The following is a 22,156-nucleotide window of genomic DNA, read 5'->3' as shown; positions in this document are numbered from 1 at the left end:
GACAAAGGGGGTTGGGTAAAGTTATAAACACTCCAAGGGGCCCATACCCAACAAAAGACATATGGGAGGCATTGGTGGAAGAGGAGAGATAGTGCAGTTGTGTAGGAGATAAGCTATTAGGTGTAGGTTCATCTTCTCAAGTTTCACATATATCAGGGGATCAAGTCATGGCCTTCTTGGATTTGTTTAATGATCTCCACTTTGAAGACTTCTGGTCTATTGTTCATCATTTTTCGAAGAGAACCAATGACATCATGTGAATGCTATCTTGACTAGTGGGTGAACTAGATTTAAGGGAGGTAAAGCTGCACAAGGTTGTTAGCCTCACTCTCTCCTCCAGTCATCCAAGTCCAGCAGCAAGCTAAAAGTCAAGACCACTGGTGGAGAGAAGCAATGAAGATGTCATTGGTGATTGTTGAACTGAAATGTTGAAGTTTCTCATATAGAGGCCAAGTTTGTAGTTGCCTTCATTAACATTGAGATTCCACTTAAGGAGGCATATTTATATTTTTATGCAGTATATTTTATATTAATTGGCATAAATTCTTGGATACATTTATTAAACAGCGTCATGGTGGAAAGAAGCTGAGAGTAGAAATCAGGTGTTTTCTTCTCCAGTTTCTAGTACTAACTCATGATTTTTCTGAACCTCAACTTCCTTATCTATAAAGTGGAAATGTCACCCTCATAGGGTTGTCAATGAAAGAATGTAGGTAACGCCAGAGTGGAGAAAGTAATTTAGGAACAGAGACTGACCATCATTGTGAAATACTTCAGAGAGGGAGGGGAGGGCCACAGCTGGGAAAAGTCCACTATGTGTGGTAACCAAGAGATCACTTTAAAGGGGTGCTTTGTAAACCATAAAGCTATATAAATGGGGGCTATTGCTTTTCTCTTATTTGATCCTCACAACAACTCTGTTAATTAGCTATTATTATCGCCATTTTACAGATGGGGGACAGAGTCTGATAGGAATTAAAGTCATGGGCCACAGAGGTAGGAAGCTTCTGAGATGAGGGTTTTTAACTCAGACCTTCCTACCTCAAAATTCAGCACTCTCATACTTGGACAGTATCCATCACTTTTTTCTTTCTCTTCCTATCTTTCCTTTTCTTCTGTTTTTCTTTCTTTTCCTTCCTTCCTTCCTTCCTTCCTTCCTTCCTTCCTTCCTATCCTTTTCTTTCTCTCTGAAGTGAAGTTGTGACTTGCCCAGGGTCATCCAGCTAACAAATGTCTGAGGCCAAATTTAAATTCAGATCTTCAGCTCCAAGACACCGTCTAACTGCCCCAATGTTTTACTTCTCAAAAAGAAATTCATTCCAAATTTCATTTATATGTGAGGAAGATACGAGGTATATGGAAGCAATCTGAGTAATGAAATTAAGGAGGGGAAATAGAGCATAAGAAAGAAAGTGGAAAAGATGCATTAGGAACAGGGGGAATCATTCTCTAAAGAAATTCACTTTTGGAGTAGCCTGCTAGAGGTTCCAGGAGAGAGATCAAATTGGGGTGGGCCAGAAATGTGACTAAAAATAATACACACTGAGTAAACAGAGAGTTGTTAGATTTGTTTTGACACCTGTGAATAATGTACTTGGTCATAAGTTCAAATCCAGCTTCAGGCACTTACTATTGAATGCAAAGCAAATCTAAACTTACCCTGTGTCTATTTACTCATCTGTAAAATGGGACTATAAAAAACAATGAACACCCAGAATTATCATGAGGATAAAATGAAATGTTTGTAAGGTATTTTGCAAACTTTAAAGTGCTCTACCCATGTGAGTTATATTGAATATTATTATTATTATTATTATCATCTCCACTCAGCTACTATGGAGGCTCATCTGGACTTAGTCAAATGGGCGTGAGGGTGTCATGGGAGGAAAGTGACAGCAGGAAAGCTGCATCCTAGATTCAGAGCTAGAAGGAATATTCCAGTTAAGTCAGTCCAGCTCTTGAATTTTACAAATGAGGAAATGCAGATGTCCTTGAGATGTCCCCCAAGGTCATGTCTCCAGCTTCATATTCTCATCTTCTTCCACCAGCTGATTCAACCCCTTTCCTTATCTGAATAACACCTGAGAAGTTTCTCACATCATTCTTCTTTTCCACCTCAGAATGCTGCTGTATTTTTATTTCAATGTCAGACCATGGTTACTTGTCCATATGGCAGAACTTATACCTGAAAAAAAAATAAAGTTTCACGACACACTATGTTAAACAAGAGACTCTGGAACTTGTTTGACAATCTTCAGGAGCCATCTGTGCCACTTTTGGACAGCTCTCACTATTTGGAAGGTTGGAGAATGAGAGAGAGAGAGAGAGAGAGAGAGAGAGAGAGAGAGAGAGAGAGAGAGAGAGAGAGAGAGAGAGTAACTAGGGCTGCAGTTGTCTCTGCTGTGTTGGGGGGGGGCAGCTCTGCAGGTGGCAGCGACAATTCTTCATTCTTCCTCTTGTATGAGTCATATGAGGAACAAAAAGATGTGGAACAGGTTCTCACCAAAAGGGCAAGTTCTACCTTCAGCCTCCTGGTGACTATCAAAGACCAAAACCAATAGGATCTGCAGGCTTGGGAAGAGGCAGCACGTCCTCAGCACTGGCGAGCTGGCAGGGATGCTTCCCTAGGGCCATGGCCACCCTAGGCTGCCCCTTTCCCTCGGAAATACCAGAGTGGTTGGACTCTCCTTCCTTCTTCAGTCAAGTGAAAACTCTGGGGAACGTGATGGACTAATCCTGGCTCCAAACTGGAAGGGAGCTGCTGCTGCAGTCTCCTTTTACAGATGAGGAGACTGAGGCCCTGGGGAGGTGCTGGGTTGGTTCTTAAGAACTTCCCCAGACACACAGACAGCTGTGGTGAGTTAGCAGTGCACAGTAGGCATTTAATATTTCTTAGATTTTTGAATTGACATTTCCATCATGCCATCCTGCCTTAAGAATTGAGAAATATGAAAAACAAAAGGGGCTTTGGGGCCTCAGTTGGACCCTGACCCCCAACTGACTTGAATGAGGAATATAGCCTTATTGTATATCAAGCTGGGTGCCAGGTGTTGTGCTGAGAGGTGGGGATGCAAAGGAAACCCTACCATGTATGGAGGGTTGGGGACACACAGAAAGAAGCAGAACTACTGGGTTCTGATCACTGGGGATGCAGAGAAGGAAGCAGCTCTACTGTGTGCTGAATACTGGGAACACACAGGCAGAAGCAGTCTTACTGGGTGCTGAGAACTAGGGATGCACAGGCAGAAGTAGGGGTGCTGAGCAGTGGGGACATGGAGGCAGAAGCAGCCCCACTGTGTGCTGAATAATGGGAATGCAGCCCTAGTGGGTGCTGAATACTGCGGGTGCATAGGCAGAAGCAGCCCTACTGGGTGCTGGGCACTGGGGGGACACAGAGGCAGAAGCAGCCCCACTGGGTGCTGGGCACTGGGGGGACACAGAGGCAGAAGCAGCCCCACTGGGTGCTGGGCACTGGGGGGACACAGAGGCAGAAGCAGCCCCACTGGGTGCTGGGCACTGGGGGGACACAGAGGCAGAAGCAGCCCCACTGGGTGCTGGGCACTGGGGGGACACAGAGGCAGAAGCAGCCCCACTGGGTGCTGGGCACTGGGGGGACACACAGGCAGAAGCAGCCCCACTGGGTGCTGGGCACTGGGGGGACACACAGGCAGAAGCAGCCCCACTGGGTGCTGGGCACTGGGGACACAGAGGCAGAAGCAGCCCCACTGGGTGGTGGGAACTGGGGGCACACAGGCAGAAGCAGCCCCACTGGGTGCTGGGCACTGGGGACACAGAGGCAGAAGCAGCCCCACTGGGTGGTGGGAACTGGGGGCACACAGGCAGAAGCAGCCCCACTGGGTGCTGGGCACTGGGGACACACAGGCAGAAGCAGCCCCACTGGGTGCTGGGCACTGGGGGGACACACAGGCAGAAGCAGCCCCACTGGGTGCTGGGCACTGGGGGGACACAGAGGCAGAAGCAGCCCCACTGGGTGCTGGGCACTGGGGGGACACACAGGCAGAAGCAGCCCCACTGGGTGCTGGGCACTGGGGGGACACAGAGGCAGAAGCAGCCCCACTGGGTGCTGGGCACTGGGGGGACACACAGGCAGAAGCAGCCCCACTGGGTGCTGGGCACTTGGGACACAGAGGCAGAAGCAGCCCCACTGGGTGCTGGGCACTGGGGGGACACCGTGCGCCAGGCCCTGTGGGGGTGCTTCGGGGGGACCCCACCCCCCAGTCCCTTGGAGCAGGCCCAGTGCCATCTCCGCGGACAGGGAGCTGGAGGTGAGTCCAGGTAAGTCTCCGGAGGCCCCGCCCCCGGCAGGTCACAAACCCGCCCCACCCCTTCGCGTTCATTGGCCCGGACGCAGGGGGCGTGCCCTCGCGCCGGCCCCGCCTCCTCCTCACCCCCCCCTCCCCTCCCCCTGCAGGGGCCCCCGCGCACGCGCGCCGCCTTCCCTGGGACGGGTGAGCGGGGCGGGGCGGGGCGGGGCGGGGCGGGGGCGCGGCGGCGCGCGTGCGCGGGGGCGCGCCGGGGGACGCCGCCTACGTAGCGCGCGGCCCCGGCGGCGGCGGCCGCAGCTGGCTCCGAGGTCCCGAGCCCCGCGCGGCCGCAGCGGACACGGCTCCGGGCTCCGGCGGCTGAGGAGCGTCATGGAGGGGCCGCCGGCCCCGCGGGCCCAGGTGCAGCTCTGCGACAGCCTCATGATCTGGGTGAGCGCCGGGGCCGCGCGCCGCCCCGCCCGCCGCCCCTGCGGGAGCCCGGGCCCGGGCCGGGGTGCGGGGGTCCGGAGGGGGCCCCCGGGAAGCGCCGCCGGGGCTGAGTGAGGTCACGGCGGCCCGGCACATCGGCGGGTGCGTGTGTCCGTGGGCCCGGCCCCGGGGCTGCCGCTCACACTCACCCGCGCGGGCGGGGCGCCGCGGGCGTGACTCGGCCAAGGTCACCCAGCCGGGAGCCGCCTGTCCGCCCTGGTCCGCGGGGCCGCGGACTGAGCCTCGGACTTAGATGGGGGGCCGGGCCGGCCGGGCCGGGGCCGGGGCCGGGCCTGGGGAGCCGGAGCCGGGCGGGGGCCGGGCGGGGGCCGGGCCTGGGGAGCCGGAGCCGGGGCCAGGGCCGGGGGGCCTGGGGGGCCGGGCAGGAAGACTGTGACACCAAGGCAAGGAAGGGCCCCCGGGCCGGGCCTTGTGAGGGGCCGATGGGGGAGCGGGGGGGGGGGGGGCCGGGGCCGCGGGTCCGGGTGCTGCGCCTTGGCCCCGGGGCCCCGCCCCGCCCTCTGGTCCCGGACTTGTGTCTGTACTGAGCCCGGCTCGAGGCTGTGCCAACGGGGCCCGGCCCCGGCCGCCGGGGCCCGAGGGGAGCTGGGGGAAGGGCCCGTGTGGCCCGTGAAGGGTCCGACGGCCGCGGGAGGCAAGAGCTAGGGATGGCCCGGGGGTCCCTGCCGCCGCCCCCCTGCCAGGCCGCCCCGGGAGCCCCAGGAGCCGCTCCCAGCCAGCCCCCCTCGGCTTCCCTGAGCCCATCTCACAGGAAGTGAATTTAAGGCTCTTAACCATTTTGCGGGGCTCCTGGGGAAAAAAAAACCCTTTTATCCCTGCCCTTCCCAAGCCCCCCCCCAGGCACAGCCGCACCGGACCCGGACCTGGACATGGCCCCCAGGGATGCGCCTGCCGCCCGCCCGGCCATCCACCCCCGATTATTTCAGATGAAGGTCTTCTAGTCTTGCCTTGCCCAGAGGCTGCTCTGAAACGGATACATTGGTCCTGATTAAATTTTTTCTTGCTCGATTCGCCCCGAGACTGGGGCTGCTGGGACATTTCGGGCTCCCAGCGCCTTCAGACGGCTCCCAACTCTGTATTTTGTGCCGGACCGCTTTGGAGGGAGGGTCCTAAGCCAAAGCGCCTAGCCTCGGCATGGCAGCAGAGCGGTGGGTCCGGCGTAGCCTTTGGCATCTGAAAAGGCACAGTCACTTAGAAAGAAGTGCGAATGGCAGACCCAGGACCAAATGGGGGATGAGGAAAAGGAGTCGAAAGGTGACTCTGAAGTTTTGACTTTGAGAGACTAGAAGAATGCTGGGGCTGTTCATAGAAATGAAGGCTGGGGAGGAGCAGGTTGGGCAGGTGCCGTGGGGTGAGTCAGAAGAGTTGGAGACAGCAGTAGGACATCGTGGGGTGACCAGGAATGCTCAGCTACCTCGGAGGCCCGGTGTGGGAGCCCAGAGCCTCAGGGAGAGTTCAGAGCTCAGAAGTCGTGTGTGTGTGTGTGTGTGAACATATATGTGGTGTATACATCTGTTTCCAAATGCATGTATGCATACTCATGTATTCACACATTTAGATGTCAGACCAAGAATAGTGGAAATAATGGGGAAATTAAGGAAACTGTAGACAGAGAGGAGCAGCAGCACCAAGGACAGAAGAATTCTAGCCCCAGTTGGGTTGTCAGACAGCAACATCCCAGTGGGGCCCTGCAGACTGGGGGAGGGGGGCTTGTGATGCAGACAGCCCTTCTCAGAAGGATTCCAGGGGCCAGGCATGGGAGCTGGCTGTCAGGTTGGGCTAGTGAAAAGGGAATGGATGAGAAGCAGCATTTCAGCCTTGACAGTTGACTTTCAATGTTATCTTAGAGTAAAGCAAATAAGAGCAATTCCCAGGACTCCGTTGTCATTGCCTGGCCCTGGGATTAGTGGAGGACCTCCTTTGTGGCCCTGGGAGGATAGCTGTTATTTTGGGGTCACACACTAAAGAGGCTTTGCTCTTAAATCTCATTGTTAAGTAGTATGAAGACGACGGCTCCCTCCATCCTCCCAGCCCTTTCTTCCCCCTCCCCCCACTGTTTTCATTCATTTGCTGCACTTGGTTATATAATTTTTCAATTTATCCAAATGAAATTACATTTTACTCTTATCTAATTTATTTTGTAACTAAATTAAGATCTGCTAAGCGGCCCTTCTGTCTTGTATGACTGTCAGGAGATGAAGCTGACCTCAATATGGGCATCTGAGCACTGAGGGCAGATAACTTAGCTAGGGAAAGAGGAATTAGCTTATTACGTTTCACAGAATACCATACCCATTCAGAATGGGCTGATGTTTCTCAACAGATTTCAGCAAATAAAACACTAATGGGGTGGTTAATAGCTCTGTATTTAAGATTAAGGCATTTTAACTTTATCCTGTTGACCCCTGGGGAGGTTCAGAATTTATTCTCAGGCTTATTGATAATAAGCCTTTTCTACTTTTGTCTGCACCATCTTTTCAGATTCAGCCTTAGCTATACGGAAGAGGCAGCTGGGTGGTGGAGCCTGCGAGACTGAGTTCAAATCCTGCCTCAGACATTTAACTTGCTGTGGGACACTGAGCGAATCAGTTGTGTGAGGACCAAATGAGAACATTTGTAAAGTGTTTTGTAAACCTTAAAGTCACATAGAAATGCTGACTCCCATATTCTAGCCAAACAATTAACAGTCATTCTCAAAAAATAGACTTAAGAAGGCAGTAGGTTTTTTTTTTTTTCTAGGGCAGGCAGGTATAAACTGAGGAATTTGCACCTTGGCCAAAAGATTGTTTGAGCTGGAGGAGGTTGGGGAGTGATACTTTGAAAGGAGTTATATGATCATTATGTTTGAGAGGGGATTGGGATCAAATGAACAAAGAAGCTGGTAGGAAGGGAAGTTCTCTGGCTGAATTGTGGAAATTTGGAGTTCATACTAAAATTTTCCTGGCGGTCCTTAATGCTGATTTTTTTTTTTTAAGGAGGGAATCTTGTTTCTCACTACCATTTAATCACTTACTTTCTCTCCTTGGTATAGATTGGCCTGTGAAGTCCCTTCCCTTCCCAGGTCAGGGTGTAGAACAGTGTCCATGTGATAATGTCAGCTTGAAATGGAACAGTAATAAAATCAGAATGAATACAAAATGGAAACCACCCTAGAGGAAGCTTGATTTCTCATGCCCTGAGGAAGGTTTACAAGGCCCTGTTATAGGTTAACTAGCCTCAGGCTAGCCCTGGCATGGGGCCAATAATGGGACAGCAGGCATCTTGTCAGACTGCCTTTTCTTCTTATTTTCAGAACTAAATGACATACTTTGCAAACAGTTTTAGACTTGAAGTTTTCTAGCCTTGGGCATGTCATAAGGTGGTAATGTGTGAGTGGAATTTTAAAGTCACAAATGGAGAAGATACTTTTTAAATAGTTTGCTACTTCAAGGAGTATATTTCCATTGAGCAGTTTTCAAAGTTGCTGTGGTGGGGCAGGGAGAATTTTACCCTCTAGTTACTAAAAAAACACCCCCATTCCCACTCCAGATTCACCTACCTGGGTGGCTTATTGCTCTTTTGCCCAGAGAAGAAATACACCTTTAAATTGTATGGTTTTTTTTTTTTGTCTCACTGATTTTATAAAAGATAGGTGGATTATTATTTTTATTTAATATATTTTGTAACCAGGGAAATTTGATGATTGAATTTTCTTGGGGTCTGTTTAGAGCTATTTTTGGCCTTTTCCCCTTCTCCCCTTCTGTCTTGTTTTCAATATCAGCTTGATTTTTGTCATTTCATTCTGTTTTTTGTTGTTTAGTTGCAGACATTCAATACTGCCGCCCCTTGTAAGAATGTCCGGCAGTTAACGAATGGGGTTGCCATGGCTCAAGTTCTTCATCAGATGTAAGTAATGCTTGTCCTTTGTCGTTCTGAATACTTGAGAAGCTACTGAGATGCATGAGGCTTCTCTACCTGCTTAGCTTCCATTTGAACACTTCAGCTTTATTTTCTAATAGGAATCTTTTTTTAACTTCTCAGGTTTTTTTTAAGGATCTTTAAAATTCACTTCATCTCCACCAGTGTTCATTAAGTATCTAACTGTGTGCCACCCACCACACTAATGAGGGTCCAGGGATTGCTGGCCAGTCCCTGCCTTCAAGCACCTTAGTTCTGATGCAGAACTATTTGTATATAGATGAGTAAGGACAGAATAAAGACAAAGTCATTTTGTGGGCCTGGGGGAGAGAGAGGTAAAGGAAGGGGGGGGGGGATAGAGTTGTGTGTTAAGGGGGAGCCAGAGAGAGGTCTATTCTAGACACAGCCACAAGTAAGGGGTGGAGGCTTGGGAGATCAGCAGCAACCTCTCTGGTGGGCTGGTGATGGAACCTGCAGCTAGAAAGGGGCTGAAGCCAAAAGGAGCAGACAGACAAGAGAGCTTGAAGTCTGAAACAGAGGAGTTTGTAATTTGGCATTTGGACCACAAACTTAGCTTTCTCTTCAGAAAGAAGTATAAGCTTTGTCATCACCCTTTGATGAAGCATCTTAGTCTCTTAGAGTGTGGCAGATACTGGGCTTTATGATGAACAGAACAAGCCAAGAATGAACTGCTCCCTTCTGCTATTGACTTTGCATTTTCTATGGAGAGATTGCATGTATATGTGTAAATAAATAAACATGAATATATACCAGAGAAGCACAAACTGATTTTCAGGAGTGGCGTAGGGAGGGTCTGACTACTGAGGTTATCAGGAAAGACTTCACGGAGGGGAAACGAGGAGGCATTCCAGGCATCAAACAAGCTCAATTAGTATGATGAATGTGAAGAACATTAAAGCCAATTGGGCCTGACCAACAGTTACTTGAAGGGGAAGGTGCAGTATTTGACAAGCCTGAAAAGGTTGTTGAGAGCTAAACTGTGAAAAACTAAATACCAAATGGAAGAGTAAGACTAGTTGCAATAAGAGGAAGCTACTGAAGCACAGACATGATGGGGGAGCTCTGTAAAGGAAGACTTGGAGAGGGGAAAGCTGTATACAGGAAAATCAGTTAAGAGACTGATGCAAGAGTCCAGGCAATGACCACTGAACTAGAATGACTCTCATCTGAATGGAGAGAAGGGGCAGATGGGAGAGATGGTGCCAGGGAGAATCAGGAAGTCTTGGCAATCAGCCAGGTGTTTGGGTTGAGAGAATGATACTGACTGGAAGGATGGATGGTGCCTTCTAATACTGGGAAGGTTTAAAAGACAGGTGAGAGTATGGGCAGGAAAGATGGTCATTTCTACTTTGGTCATGGTGAGTTTGAAATCTATTTAAAACAGTCAAGTGGTGATATAGAGCTGAAGATCAGAGGAGAAAATGGGAAGGGGGGCATAGCTTGGTAGCTAGCTAGCTTGGCAGAGATAGGGGTAGCCAGCTAGCAAGATGGACCGATAGAGTTATACAGGTGGATCTGGGAACCCCCTTCTAACAGCTGGTGATTGAGCGCAAGGGAGATGATGTCACCCATGAGAAGAGGGATGTAGACAAAGCTTTGGACCCTAACCACAGGTGAAGGAAGTCACAGAAAAAAAATAATGCCTCTAGTTTTTATTGAAACCTTGCCTTTTGTCAGTGAAGGTCAGCATGTTGCTTTGAAAGTCTTAGAACTAACCCAAAAGTTACTGATGAAAGACAGAGAGGGTGGAGGGCAGCTTTGGCAATATTACTGACCTTTTCAGTAAACTAGAAAAGGAATGAGCCAGGGAGGGGTTCAGAAACCACGATTCGAAGGCAAATGCATTTTTTATAATCATGTTTAATAATGTTTAACTTGCAACACACATAAATGGAGGTGACATCATAGGATTAGAGTTAGAAAGAAATCTCAGAGATCATCTCCTCCCATACTGCCACCCCCACTTTTATCCCTTGCTTTTGTTTTTGCATTTGAGGAGGTGAAGCTGCAGCAGCTTGAGCCTGGATCAGAACCCAGGGAGACCACCTCTCTCCTGTTCTGTGTCAGTCAGACAAATGAAGGGGAGCACCAAAGCAAGTCTTGAGTCCTATTATCTTAGGAAGTAAATGAAAAAAATTTGGCTTCGCTGGAAAAGGGAAACCTAGCCTTTCTGCGGTGTTCAGTGTTTGCAGATGATTTGCTGGAAACACACTGGGGATGCCATCCAAGGTGTTGGGGAGCATGCCCATTAGCATGTAAGCGTTTGGAGAGCAGTAGCTGGTGCCTAGCATAGTGACAGACACAGAGGGCAGCCTTCCACTGGCTCAGGCCATAGTTTCATGAAGACCTTGGCTACCAAGTGCTGAGGGTCTTGTCCTCAGGTGATCTGAGGCCTTTATAAACTCTGGGTCAAAGATTTTCCAGCTTACTAGGACTTCTGTGTGCTCCTTGATTACTGGCCCAGATAACCCGGGTCACTTCCAGTTCTCATTAAGGCATGGGAGGGGGGAGAAATAGGTGAATAAAATGAAATTCACCTATTATAGAAGTTTGTTTTATGGGAGCCAAATAAAAGGCATGTGGAAGAAACTACCTTAAATCAGGAGGTTAAGTGGAGAAACTTGAAATTAAATAAGAATATGTAGGATGACATCAGTAAGAAGTTAGAGTTAACAATTTCTTTCTCTCTATGTGAAAGTGAATTTTTATTCTTATGGCAATATCAGTCTTATAAGGTGAAAAAGCAGAATAATTGGGTAATTTTTATAAAGCCTTTCTGTTTTTTTAAAATGATATTTTGTTTACATTTTAACTTGATAAATGAAGAAAGGGAGAACTTTATATATATAGATATATATATTTCATCTAACCTTAAAATATAAATTTGGTTTTTATTATTAAAAATATTTGATTAAATTTTCATTTTTTTTTCCAGAAATCTTACTATTATAGAAAAATCTTAGTTTGAACTCAGTTAGCAAGAAACAGGATTTTATTGTTCAGATACACTTCTGGGAATTATGATTTTGAAAGTTGCAACCCCAAAGAAAAGTACTTAGAAAGTTCCAAATTTTAGGTTTAAGTTTGAAGTTGTCATTTGTTTTTGTTTTTATATTTCATATATTATATAGAATATTCCATATATTCCAGTATATTTCATATTTTATTTTTATGTTCATTCTTCTAAAATAATCTCAGTATGGCTAGCCAAATTTCTTTCATTTACTTCCTAAGATAATAAGTCCCAATATGGGACCAATAGTGAAGAAGCTACCTCTTGTTTCTAATATTTCATATTAGAAATGAATTTGGAAGAGAAGAAAGAATCATGGGGGGAAAGAGCAGAGTGCCCTTGAAAAATGAAGAGGAAGTTGACTCTGGTTCTTTTGGGAAAGCTGCTATGTGTAAAGCTTTATAGCTAACTATTAAAATCATAGTCACCACAAACCTGGTGCGATTTAGTGTTAAAATTCTCAGCCTTTACTTCGACATCAGATCGAGAGTGGAACTGAGTGTCCTAAGCCACCCTGGATTGCAACCTATCAAGTTGGTCCAGTTGGTTCTGCTAAACTGGTTACTAATAGGCTACTTTGTCAAAATCTTTTAATTGCTTTATATAGGTCATGGCCATGTCTGATTTTTGAGAAAGGATTAAAAAAAAACATTAATACGATTTCTCTGGGGGCAGCTAGGTGGTACAATGGATAGAGCACCAGCCCTGGAGTCAGAATGACCAGAGTTAAAATCCAGCCTCAGAGACTTAATAATTATCTGGCTGTGTGACCTTGGGTGAAAAATATACTGTTTCTCTGGTAGCACATATTTTCAGAGAGCACAATTGCCACTAAACAATCTTAGACATCCCCCATTTCCTCAAGGCAACTTTCTCTGATCTCCTTCGATGGAAGGAGACTTCCCGACCTCAGAACCCTGATGACTCCTAGTTTGTTCCCATCCCTTGGCATATCAAAGACATGAGCTCCTTCCTCTCCTCCTAAATGAGAAAATCGTTGAGACAGAGTGTGTCTTATTTTTACATATCAGCTTTCACATGATGATAGACCAATAAACATTTGTTGAATGAATAAATGTTATAGATAACCAGAGTCCCACAGTACCCTCCAAATTTAGCTGCAGTAAAGCACTGTGATGGGGGGGCAGCTAGGTGGCACAGTGGATAGAACACTGACCCTGGAGCCAGGAGGACCGGAGTTCAAATTTGACCTCAGGCAATTACCTAGCTGTGTGACCCTGAGCAAGTCACTTAACTCCATTGCTTTGCAAAAATAAAAATGACAGAGCAGAAACTTGTCTTCCCCTATCCTATGGTTATGGTTCTAGAATCGAAGATGAGCTTGTACTTACACATTTTATTTATGCACAATAGTAATTATATTGAAAGCTTTATACAAGAAGTAACTTTGAGTAGACCCCAAAGACTATTCAGTTCAATATTTGAGAGCACTGTTTGCTTTGAATAGTAAAGGGATTGCTTTCTTGGTGAAGTAGTTGAGCATTCTTGATGTATTTTCACTGTATTCAAACGTTTTAATGGTTGGCTTCTGTGTGTCTTTTATTTCAGAGACGTTGCTTGGTTTAATGAATCTTGGTTAGGCCGAATCAAAGAAGATGTTGGTGACAATTGGAGAATAAAGGTATCCATGATGACATTGACTAGTTTGCTGAAGTTCAAAGACATCTTGGTACAATGGAAAGAGTACTGTGTCTGGAGCCAGAAGACCTGGGTTCAGATCCTGCCTCTAAAGCATACCACTTGGTTACTTCTGGAAACTCACCTCTTCTCCCTGGGCTTTTGGTTAAGCCTCATCTCTAAAATTAGGGAGTTTTACTAGATGACTTCTTAGTTCCCTTCTTACCCTAGGTATATGATCTTATGCTTTCATAAGTTAATGAAATCTGATCTGAATTAAATTTCCTAAAAAAAATTATGATGTGGTCTTAAAATAATTTGAATTTATCTAAAAGTAAAAGTTATTTTCTCATATATTTTTATCTAATTTAATTACATAGACTCATCTCAGTTAAATCAAAGACAAGAATTGAATGTACAAGTTTATCCCATTCTTAAATATATCAATTCAAAGTACAAAGAGAAAAAAAAGGTTTTTAGCAGAAAAAAACTAAACCTACTAAGTGGGCATTTCCTTCTTAAAAATTACAAAATATAAGTTCATGTTCCTTTTTTTCCTTTTTCCCTTTCCAAAGGAGGAAGTCAGTTTAGTGTTTTCCCTACCCTCAGTGGAAGTTGATGAAAGTTAGAACTTCTCTAAAGTTTTTCTTATAACATTCAGACTGTATATTGAGCTTTTTAATATGTAAACATGTTCTGGCTGTTAATTCAAGTCAGAGATTTTTGGTATTAGTCAGCCAACAGCAAGATCAGTATTAAACTTAGTATTTGACGTACAAAAGACTTCACACAAATTTTAAGCCTTTTGGACCTTTATGAGCCAGTTGTCCTAACAGTGAGCCATTCTAGTGGCTGAGAAATCAGTGATAGATGAAGTCAGGGAAGAAAAGAAGAAGAGATGCAGGCTGCCCACACTGTAGGGCTTTTCTGGGTAGAAAATGACCATCTGCTGTCTGACCTGGTACTCCCTGGGCACTCTTTAGGGAGCTATCCCCTTGCTTGAAGGCCATGTCCTGGCTCCTGGGACAAGTCACTTCCCTCTCCCTGACTTCTTGCCCATCCTGCTATCCAGAGCTGTTGGGGAGCAGTGGGAAGACATGATGGTGTGAGTGTGGTCCTTGATGCTAGTGAGACAGGTTGCCTAGACACTCTGAGCCCGTTTCCTTGTCTGTAGAATGGGAATGGTAGCATCTGTACTTTGACCTCCTAGTATTGTAATGAGGAAAGCACATGAGAACATGGAGAGTGTTGTTGAGGTAAGCCCTTGTCTTCTCTGCTGTGTGTGAACAAGAGGTAATCCCACTCCTGGGGAGGGCAACTTGCACACAGAGACAAGTCTGAGACATTGGAGCACTGCAGACTTGGCCAGTCTAGGCCAGGATGTATCCTAGGTTGTGGCCCCCTGAGCTGGGTCCAGGAGGATGAGGAACCTGAGCTAGATTAGCAGGGGTCCAACACAGGCCAGTTCCCAAAGGTCTTTGGCCAGGACCTGGATATAATGGAGTTTCCCATGAAATTAGTTTGGAGTCAGTCTGGAGGACCAGATCAGGCAGCAGCTGCTGGGAGTGCTGGCAGAGCCGGAGCTCAACTACATCATCTGGCTATGTGTCTGCTGTGGGCCTGGCCGGAAAGATTTAGGTGCTGTCTATTATTGACCATGAAGTAGATGATGGCAGGTGTATATCAGGAGCCAGCAGTGTGCAGGAAGGAGGGGGCCCCGCCACCTTCCCCCACCAAGTGCTGGGCTGACCTCAATGGAGCAGTCAGGGGTTTGGGAAGTGGGGGTGTGGTGCCTCAATGCCACCAGGGGATGGGCAACAAGAGGGTGGCAGCTGATTTGTACAGTGCCCAGACCAAGGGGGAGGGGAATTGCCAGCCACAGTTCTTTCAGGAGAGTGGAGGAACGGAAGCACCTCCAGAACCAGCCACTGTCTGGCTGCCAGCCCCACTGACCTCGCTGCTCCTCATTCACGCACCACCTGCTGTCTCTTCTGAGCTTCCACAGAGTCAGTTCACAGGTCCTGGAATCCTGGACCTCACAATCTAATATACTCACAGTTCTATAATGCTCACTTAGAGACATTGTCTCCTTGGATCCTCATAATAACCCTAGGAGCTAAGCACTATTATTATTCCCTTCATACAAATGAGGAAACAGAGGCAGAAAGGTGACGTGTAGTAGGTCCCCCACAGCTAGCTGACATCTGGGGTCAAATATGAATTCAGATCCTCCTGGCTTGGGGCCCTCTGGCACCCCCTGGCTATCTCTAGGCACTAGCCTTAGGGACATAGACTTTTATAAAGACCAGGAGGCGGACAAACAGATGGACCAGAAGGTTCTGGGAAGAGCCTAAGACAGCTCTCAGATGTGGCTTAAGCCAGATTAAACTGTACTTGAGGAATACTTTAAAAATACAAATACCAAAAGACAAACTGATGCTTCCATGTGGTGTGTAAATTAATGTATATACCTGTGGGGTCTCCTGCAGCCTTCTTGGACGTGTCCTGGTGCTTTCCTGCAGAAGATCACCCTGGGTTTGGCATTTCTGTATCTGGACCGTGCACATCCTTAGATGGGAGGGGTAACTCAGCCCACGGTGGGAGGGGGTAGGATGGGGGGGACTGCCTCTGGCACTTCCTGGCAGTACCACTCTGAGTGAGTCCTTTCAGGCTCAGGAATCTCTCTGCCAACCTGCACATTCTGCACCTGGGTGTTCCCAGAGCTTTTCTTAGATGTGCACATGTGGCCTCTGGGGACAGAGGTCAGAGCCTTTTTCAGAGGGTTCCTTTTCCAGCACCTAGGATAGCATCTGGCCCAAGGCAGGCTCATAAGGCAAATACTGGATGATTGATAGATAGATAATGGTGGAACTCTGCTTTAGGAGAAAATTTGTGACATTCACATTAGTATGAAACAGATGGTTCTTGGTTTCATCTGTTTATCTTTGTCATCCTTTTGCATTTTAGGCTAGTAATTTGAAGAAGGTTCTTCAAGGAATTACAAGCTATTATCATGAGGTATGAACAGTGAATGACTACCTATCCTTTAATTTTGATTCTCATTCAAATCTGGTTATAATCAGAACAGGAAGATGAACACTGCTTTCTTTCTAACAGTCACTGTGGAATGGTTCAATTGTTACTTGAGCTTAATTTTTTTCAAACGAGCTTCATTTTCAGAAGTTGTGACATTCTGACCATTGATGACCAGTCAGTTTGACAGTTATGGGGCACTTCCTAGTGCAGAAAGTGCCAGGCCTGGAGTCAGGAGGACTTGAGTTCAAATCTGGCCTTGGATATTTGTAAGCTATGTAACCTTGGGAAAGTCACTTAATCCTCCTCAGTTCCTCTTCTGCAAAATGAACTGATGGCAGGAATAGTATTTTTGCCTAGAAAATGCTGAATAACAACAACACTGCTTACCACTAGGGAGTTCATATAAGGTGATAACAGGTGGCAGCATGATGAGAGCATCCAGTGTCCCAGTGTCTGACCTTGTATCAAGAAACTGCATTAGACTGTAAACTTCCTAAGGTCTTTGCTCTGCCCATAGTGTTGGCACTTAGAAAAGTGGGGAATATGACTTATTGCCTTGTGTCAACCTTAGCCTGAAGGTTTGGGACAGGAAGAGCCTGAAAGCTCATTATATGGGTTCGGCTAGCCTCCTGCATTATTGAGAGGAAGAATATTGCAATTTTTCTTATCAAGATAATTTCGATACCTTTTTAAACTCATTACACAATTATTTGTTGTTGTTCAGTCATTTCAATTGTGAACCACTCTTCATAACCCCATTTGGGATTTTCTTGGCAAAGATACTAGAGTGTTTTGCCATTTCCTTCTTCAACTCATTTTATAAATAAGGAAACAGGCACATAGGGTCAGGGGACTTGCTCAGCATCACACAGCTGGGAAGTATCTGAGTGTGAACTCAGGTATTCTTAATTCAAAAAAGAACTGTTTGAGAGGTTTCTTTCCAAACTGTCTCTGAATTTTATCTAAATTTACCCATTTCCCAGAGTGCTTTTTATATTCATTTGAGAATTGAAAGATGAACTCCATACATTTCCAAATAGATCTCTGCAGGTTTTTCTTTCCAATTATTCTTTACCAAAAAATGATGTCACTAGGCCTCATTGACTTACACATTTTTACAATCTAAAAATCTGTATGATGGCTCTGTTACATTTTTTGACTGCTGAGAGCTGCACAAAGTGACATTTTGTGACAAAGTTTTATAGTTTGCCTTGATGTTTAGGGTATACTTTTTTTGTTTTTACTTTTCTAACTCATCTTTATTAATTTTTTGTTGAATCAATGATCCCAATCTTTGAGACTTTATTTGTGCTTTTAAACTGCAACTTTTAATGTTTTTCTTATATTAATAAAATGTGTACTTATGAAATGAGATTGTAACTGTCATTGATTTGTTCTTTGCATTACATAAAATTAAATAACTGACTCAATGTCGTTTTGATATTAACAGTTTTTAGGTCAACAGATTTCTGAAGAACTTCTACCTGATTTAAGCCAAATAACTGAACGTTCAGACCCTGTGGAGCTTGGCAGGCTATTACAGCTTATTTTAGGCTGTGCTGTCAACTGTGAAAAGAAACAAGGTATTTGTGCAATGTGGACAGTGCGGGGGGGTGGTATTTGATTCCTGAAAATGACCCTTGTGGGGACTTGTGCTACAACACTGTGAGCCCTTTGTGTGAACGGTGCTAAGTCCTGTGTGATCCTGACTGTAGTTCCATGGTATTTGAATTATTTCTTTCTGGTTGTGATATTTTCTCCTTGACTTGGAAATTCTGGGATTTGGCTATAATATTTCTGGCAGTTTTCCTTTTGGGATCTCTTTCAGAAGGTCATTGGTGGATTCCCTCAATTTTTATTTTACCCTCTGCTTCTAGGATATCAGGGCAATTGAAAAGTGAAGTCTAGGCTCTTTTTTTGATCATGATTTTCAGGTAGTCCAATTATTTTTAAATTGCCTCTTCTAGATCTGTTTTCCAGGTCAGTTGTTTTTCCAGTGAGATAGTTCACATTGTCTTCTAGTTTTTCATTCTTTTGGTTTTGTTTTATTGTTCATTGATGTCTCACAAAGTCATCAGCTTCCCTTCTACATTTGAGGGAGTTATTTTCTTCAGAGAACTTTTGCATCTCCTTTTCCATCTGGTCAGTTCTATTTTTTTAAGACATTCCTCTCCTCATTGACCTTCTGGCTTGCTTTTTCCATTTGATCCAAACTGGTTTTTAAGACATTATTCAGTATTTTTTTTGTAATTTTTTCACTTTGTTTTCATGCTTTTCCAGCATTGCTCTCATCTGTCTTCACAATTTTTCCTCTACCTCCCTGACTTGATTTTCAAAATCTTTTTTGAGCTCTACCATAGCCACACAGCTAGGCAATTATTGAATGTCTGAGGCTGGATTTGAACTCAGGTACTCCTGACTCCAGGGCCAGTGCTCTATCTTCTGTGCCACCCAGTTTATATTTTTCTTGGAGACTTAGGATGCAGAAGCTTTGACTGTTTTGTTCTGAGTGTGTATTTTGATCTTTCGTATGACCACAGTAGCTGTCTAGGGTCAGATTTTTTTTTCTTGTTTCTTCATTTCCCCAACCTATGACCTGATTTTAATTCTTTGTTAAGGTGTTGGGGGTGGGGAGGGTCTGCTTCCAGGGTGGAGGATGCATGCACTATCCCAAGCTTTTGAGGGGAAAGCTGTTTTGACAACTGTTTTGGGGGACAACCCCAGGAACCTCAATTCCTTCAAGGTTTTATGAGATACTCTGACTGCTCTCCTGATCACAAGTTGACCACAAGTTCTCCCCTCTGCCCTGGAACCATGAGGGTCTTTGTTCTACTATGGCAGTAGGCCCCAGAGGTGACCTAGATCTGAGTGTGGGCAAAGCAACAGTCCTACCCCAGGGATAGCGGAGAGACTTCTGCAGTCTACCCTGACTCCCTTACCGTTTATGGGCTGAGTGCTTCAGAAACAGCTGCCAGATGGCTCCCCAGACCTGCTCCTGGTTCCCAAAGAGGAATTCTGTGCTGAAGCCTGCACTAGCCTGGACTCCACTCACTCTCAGGTGTGGCAGAGTTTTCCTACTGAATTTCCCGATTATTCTTCTTAATCCCTGGGCTGAGAGTTCTGGAAACTGCAGTCACCCCTGGGGACTCAGACATTCTATCTGTTCCTGGAAGACTGATGCTGGTTTACTCCTGTGCAGCCCTAGTTCAACAATCCTAGTTCAATAGACCCTTTCCACAAATCTTCCAAATTGTCTTGGGCTGGAAAATTGTTTCAGTCAGTTTCTTTTTCTTTTTCTGCAAAGCAATGGGGTTAAGTGACTTGCCCGAGGCCACATGGCTAGGTAATTATTAAATGTCTGAGGCTGGATTTGAACTCGGGTTCTCCTGATTCCAGGACTGGTGCTCTGTCTACTGTGCCACCTAGCCTCCCTTCATTCAGTCTTTTTGTGGTTTCTGCCAGTCTAGAATTTGGTTAGTATTATTTGAAGGTATTTGGAGTGGTCTGGGGCCTGGGGGGAGCTTGTGGGAATTCCCGCCACCACTCCACCATCTTGATTCAAACTCCCCCAAGACTCTGAGCTTCTTGAAGGCCATTCCCAGGGCTGATTGGAGTAGCTCACTCTTTGTGGCTCTTTTTTATTGTGGATCAGAACAAGGCAAGTGTTTCTCACATTTTGTGTACTTTGTACCCTAGAACACATTCAGAAAATTATGACTCTTGAAGAATCTGTTCAGCATGTTGTGATGACTGCTATCCAGGAGGTAAGTGAGAGGGTGATTAAAACAGGAAATGGAGAGCACAGGTGGCAAGGAGCATTTCATGAACTTGGGAAACGGGGGAAAATCAGACTTAGATGGTACACACATGTAAGCCCCCAGAAATTCTTGTGGGTCGATTGAGGGAGAGATGGAGCCCCTTACCTGGGCTGCCTCGAGCCAGGGCTGTTCAAGCCTCAACTTGGGAGCCCATGGACGTCTGCAGGAAGGGAAGGGGTCAGAGCTGATGGCCCTTCTCAGGCTGACAGTTCGGGCTTTCCCCTAGGTTCCTCTAATCTGTGGCCCTGGTACCCCTTGGACCCTGAAAGATGAGGCCAGGGAAGATGGACCAAGAGCCAAAAACAGTTGTGTTCTGAATGACAGCAGTGCCTGAGCAGGTTTTGAGAGGGATGATATTTAGGGAGTCATTGGGTAGTCGACCTTTAATGGGTACATGGTTAGCACTTTAATGAATACTTTTGCATCTGTTGTCATCTTGTTAGAGTTTTGTGCAGTTCTAATTTGTCTCCAAAGAATGTGTCATAGTCTGTCATACATATACATATGAATTACCTGTACATATGAGAGACTGTTTTACAGAATCAGTTTTTTTGTCATATCTATATAAATTCTAATTTGAAAATAGCCTTTCTAAATAGGTAGTCATTTAGTATGTTGTACTTTTGAAATGTTTAATGCTGGAACTAATTTTATTAGCATTCTAAAACCAGGCTTATGATTTTTCAGTTAAAATTTGTAATTTTTACCAAAATATTGAGTATTGGCATTTATGCCATCCTTCTACTTGATTTAATTGGCCGATGTGCATATTTCCTAAGCTCAGAACAGCCCAGGTCAGAGATCAAACAGACACTTTTGTGGCTTGCCATGCAAATATATGTGACCTGGATGCCACTGCTTCTGGGGCTGATCTCTCACCTAGCCTAGAAATGCAGAGTCCAATGACATGAGCCAGGCACCAGCGGAGCTGCCCGGGGAGACTCCCTAGGACCCTGAACCTAGATGTCCACCTTTTCTTTATCTCTTCTGCTTGACCGTCAGTCTTTTCAGGTCCACTCTGATTCTTGAGAAGTCTATCTTCTAGGAGTCATTTAAATTCAGACTATTATAGCCATTTCTAAGTTTTTAAATGTGTGTTGCTGCTGATCTTTATTATTGTGTTTGACTGATTTTTGACCCTTCTCTTTCATAGTTAATGAGTAAAGAAATAGTGAACTGTGCTTCAAGTGATGCTGGAGAGCTAGAAAATCAGGTAAAGAACATACTCAGAGGCTCCCATGCTTCCTTTCAGAATGGGTGGGGCCTGGCACAAAGTAGACATTCATGATCCGCCTCTACAAAGCACCTACTCTGTGCTCAGCACTGTGTGAAGAGCTTTAAACTTGCCTGGTGATTGTGTTTTCCCTTCAGAATGTGGTAGGGCCACTTGGATAGAATCAGGTCTAGGTGATGTCAGAGGCAATCTGTTGCCCCAGAGACAGTTATGAAGTGGAAGATTAAGAATTCTGACATCAGATGTCTAAGGAGCTGCTGGATGAGATGAAGCCTCCCATAAAAATCCTTGTGCCTTCCTTTCATTGCCTTGTAACCATCAATGCAAGTAGAAACAGTTAATTTGTTCCTAGATAACCCATTTCCAAGCTATGTGAGGTCTTGGGGGGGGGGGGGGAAGCAGGATGAGAAGCAAAGGGTGGTTAGACTACTTCCCTCTCTCCCAGACTTGGGATTTCTTTCCCCATGGGAGGCAGTCAGTGCAAAACTGATTATGGATGTATTGGTCTTTTATTGTCAAATGAGATCATTTGCCAAAATGCCTTTGGTTGGGCTGCAAGAGCTAATAAAGCATGTACTCCCCTGTTTTGATCTTAAATACTTAAGTTTTAAGCAACCAGATGGAAGTACACACTCTTCTCAATTTGCCTAACTAAATAACAGGCCTCTGTTGTACTGCCTGCCCATCAGCTGCTCTGCTAGCGCAGGAGAGCCCTCTTTTCATC

The 22,156-nt window shown here is 45.8% G+C and overlaps 1 protein-coding gene across 1 annotated transcript in view; it reads left to right on the top strand.

Moving 5' to 3' along the window:
* The first annotated feature begins 4,543 nt into the window (after nucleotides 1–4,543).
* HOOK1 (hook microtubule tethering protein 1) overlaps nucleotides 4,544–22,156 on the top strand; it is a 43,975-nt gene continuing 26,362 nt past the window's right edge. Inside the window, exons 1-7 of the mRNA XM_074221305.1 lie at nucleotides 4,544–4,715; nucleotides 8,575–8,660; nucleotides 13,276–13,348; nucleotides 16,312–16,362; nucleotides 17,831–17,963; nucleotides 20,077–20,144; nucleotides 21,352–21,411. Of these exons, the coding sequence (XP_074077406.1) occupies nucleotides 4,656–4,715; nucleotides 8,575–8,660; nucleotides 13,276–13,348; nucleotides 16,312–16,362; nucleotides 17,831–17,963; nucleotides 20,077–20,144; nucleotides 21,352–21,411 (531 nt within the window). The 5' untranslated portion in view covers nucleotides 4,544–4,655. The remainder of the gene's footprint in view (nucleotides 4,716–8,574; nucleotides 8,661–13,275; nucleotides 13,349–16,311; nucleotides 16,363–17,830; nucleotides 17,964–20,076; nucleotides 20,145–21,351; nucleotides 21,412–22,156) is intronic.

Source organism: Macrotis lagotis, chromosome 2, assembly GCF_037893015.1.
Source record: "Macrotis lagotis isolate mMagLag1 chromosome 2, bilby.v1.9.chrom.fasta, whole genome shotgun sequence".
Lineage (NCBI taxonomy): Eukaryota > Metazoa > Chordata > Mammalia > Peramelemorphia > Peramelidae > Macrotis > Macrotis lagotis.
The sequence above is the reverse complement of the archived record's forward strand: the minus strand, read 5'-3'. Positions and strand labels throughout refer to the sequence as shown.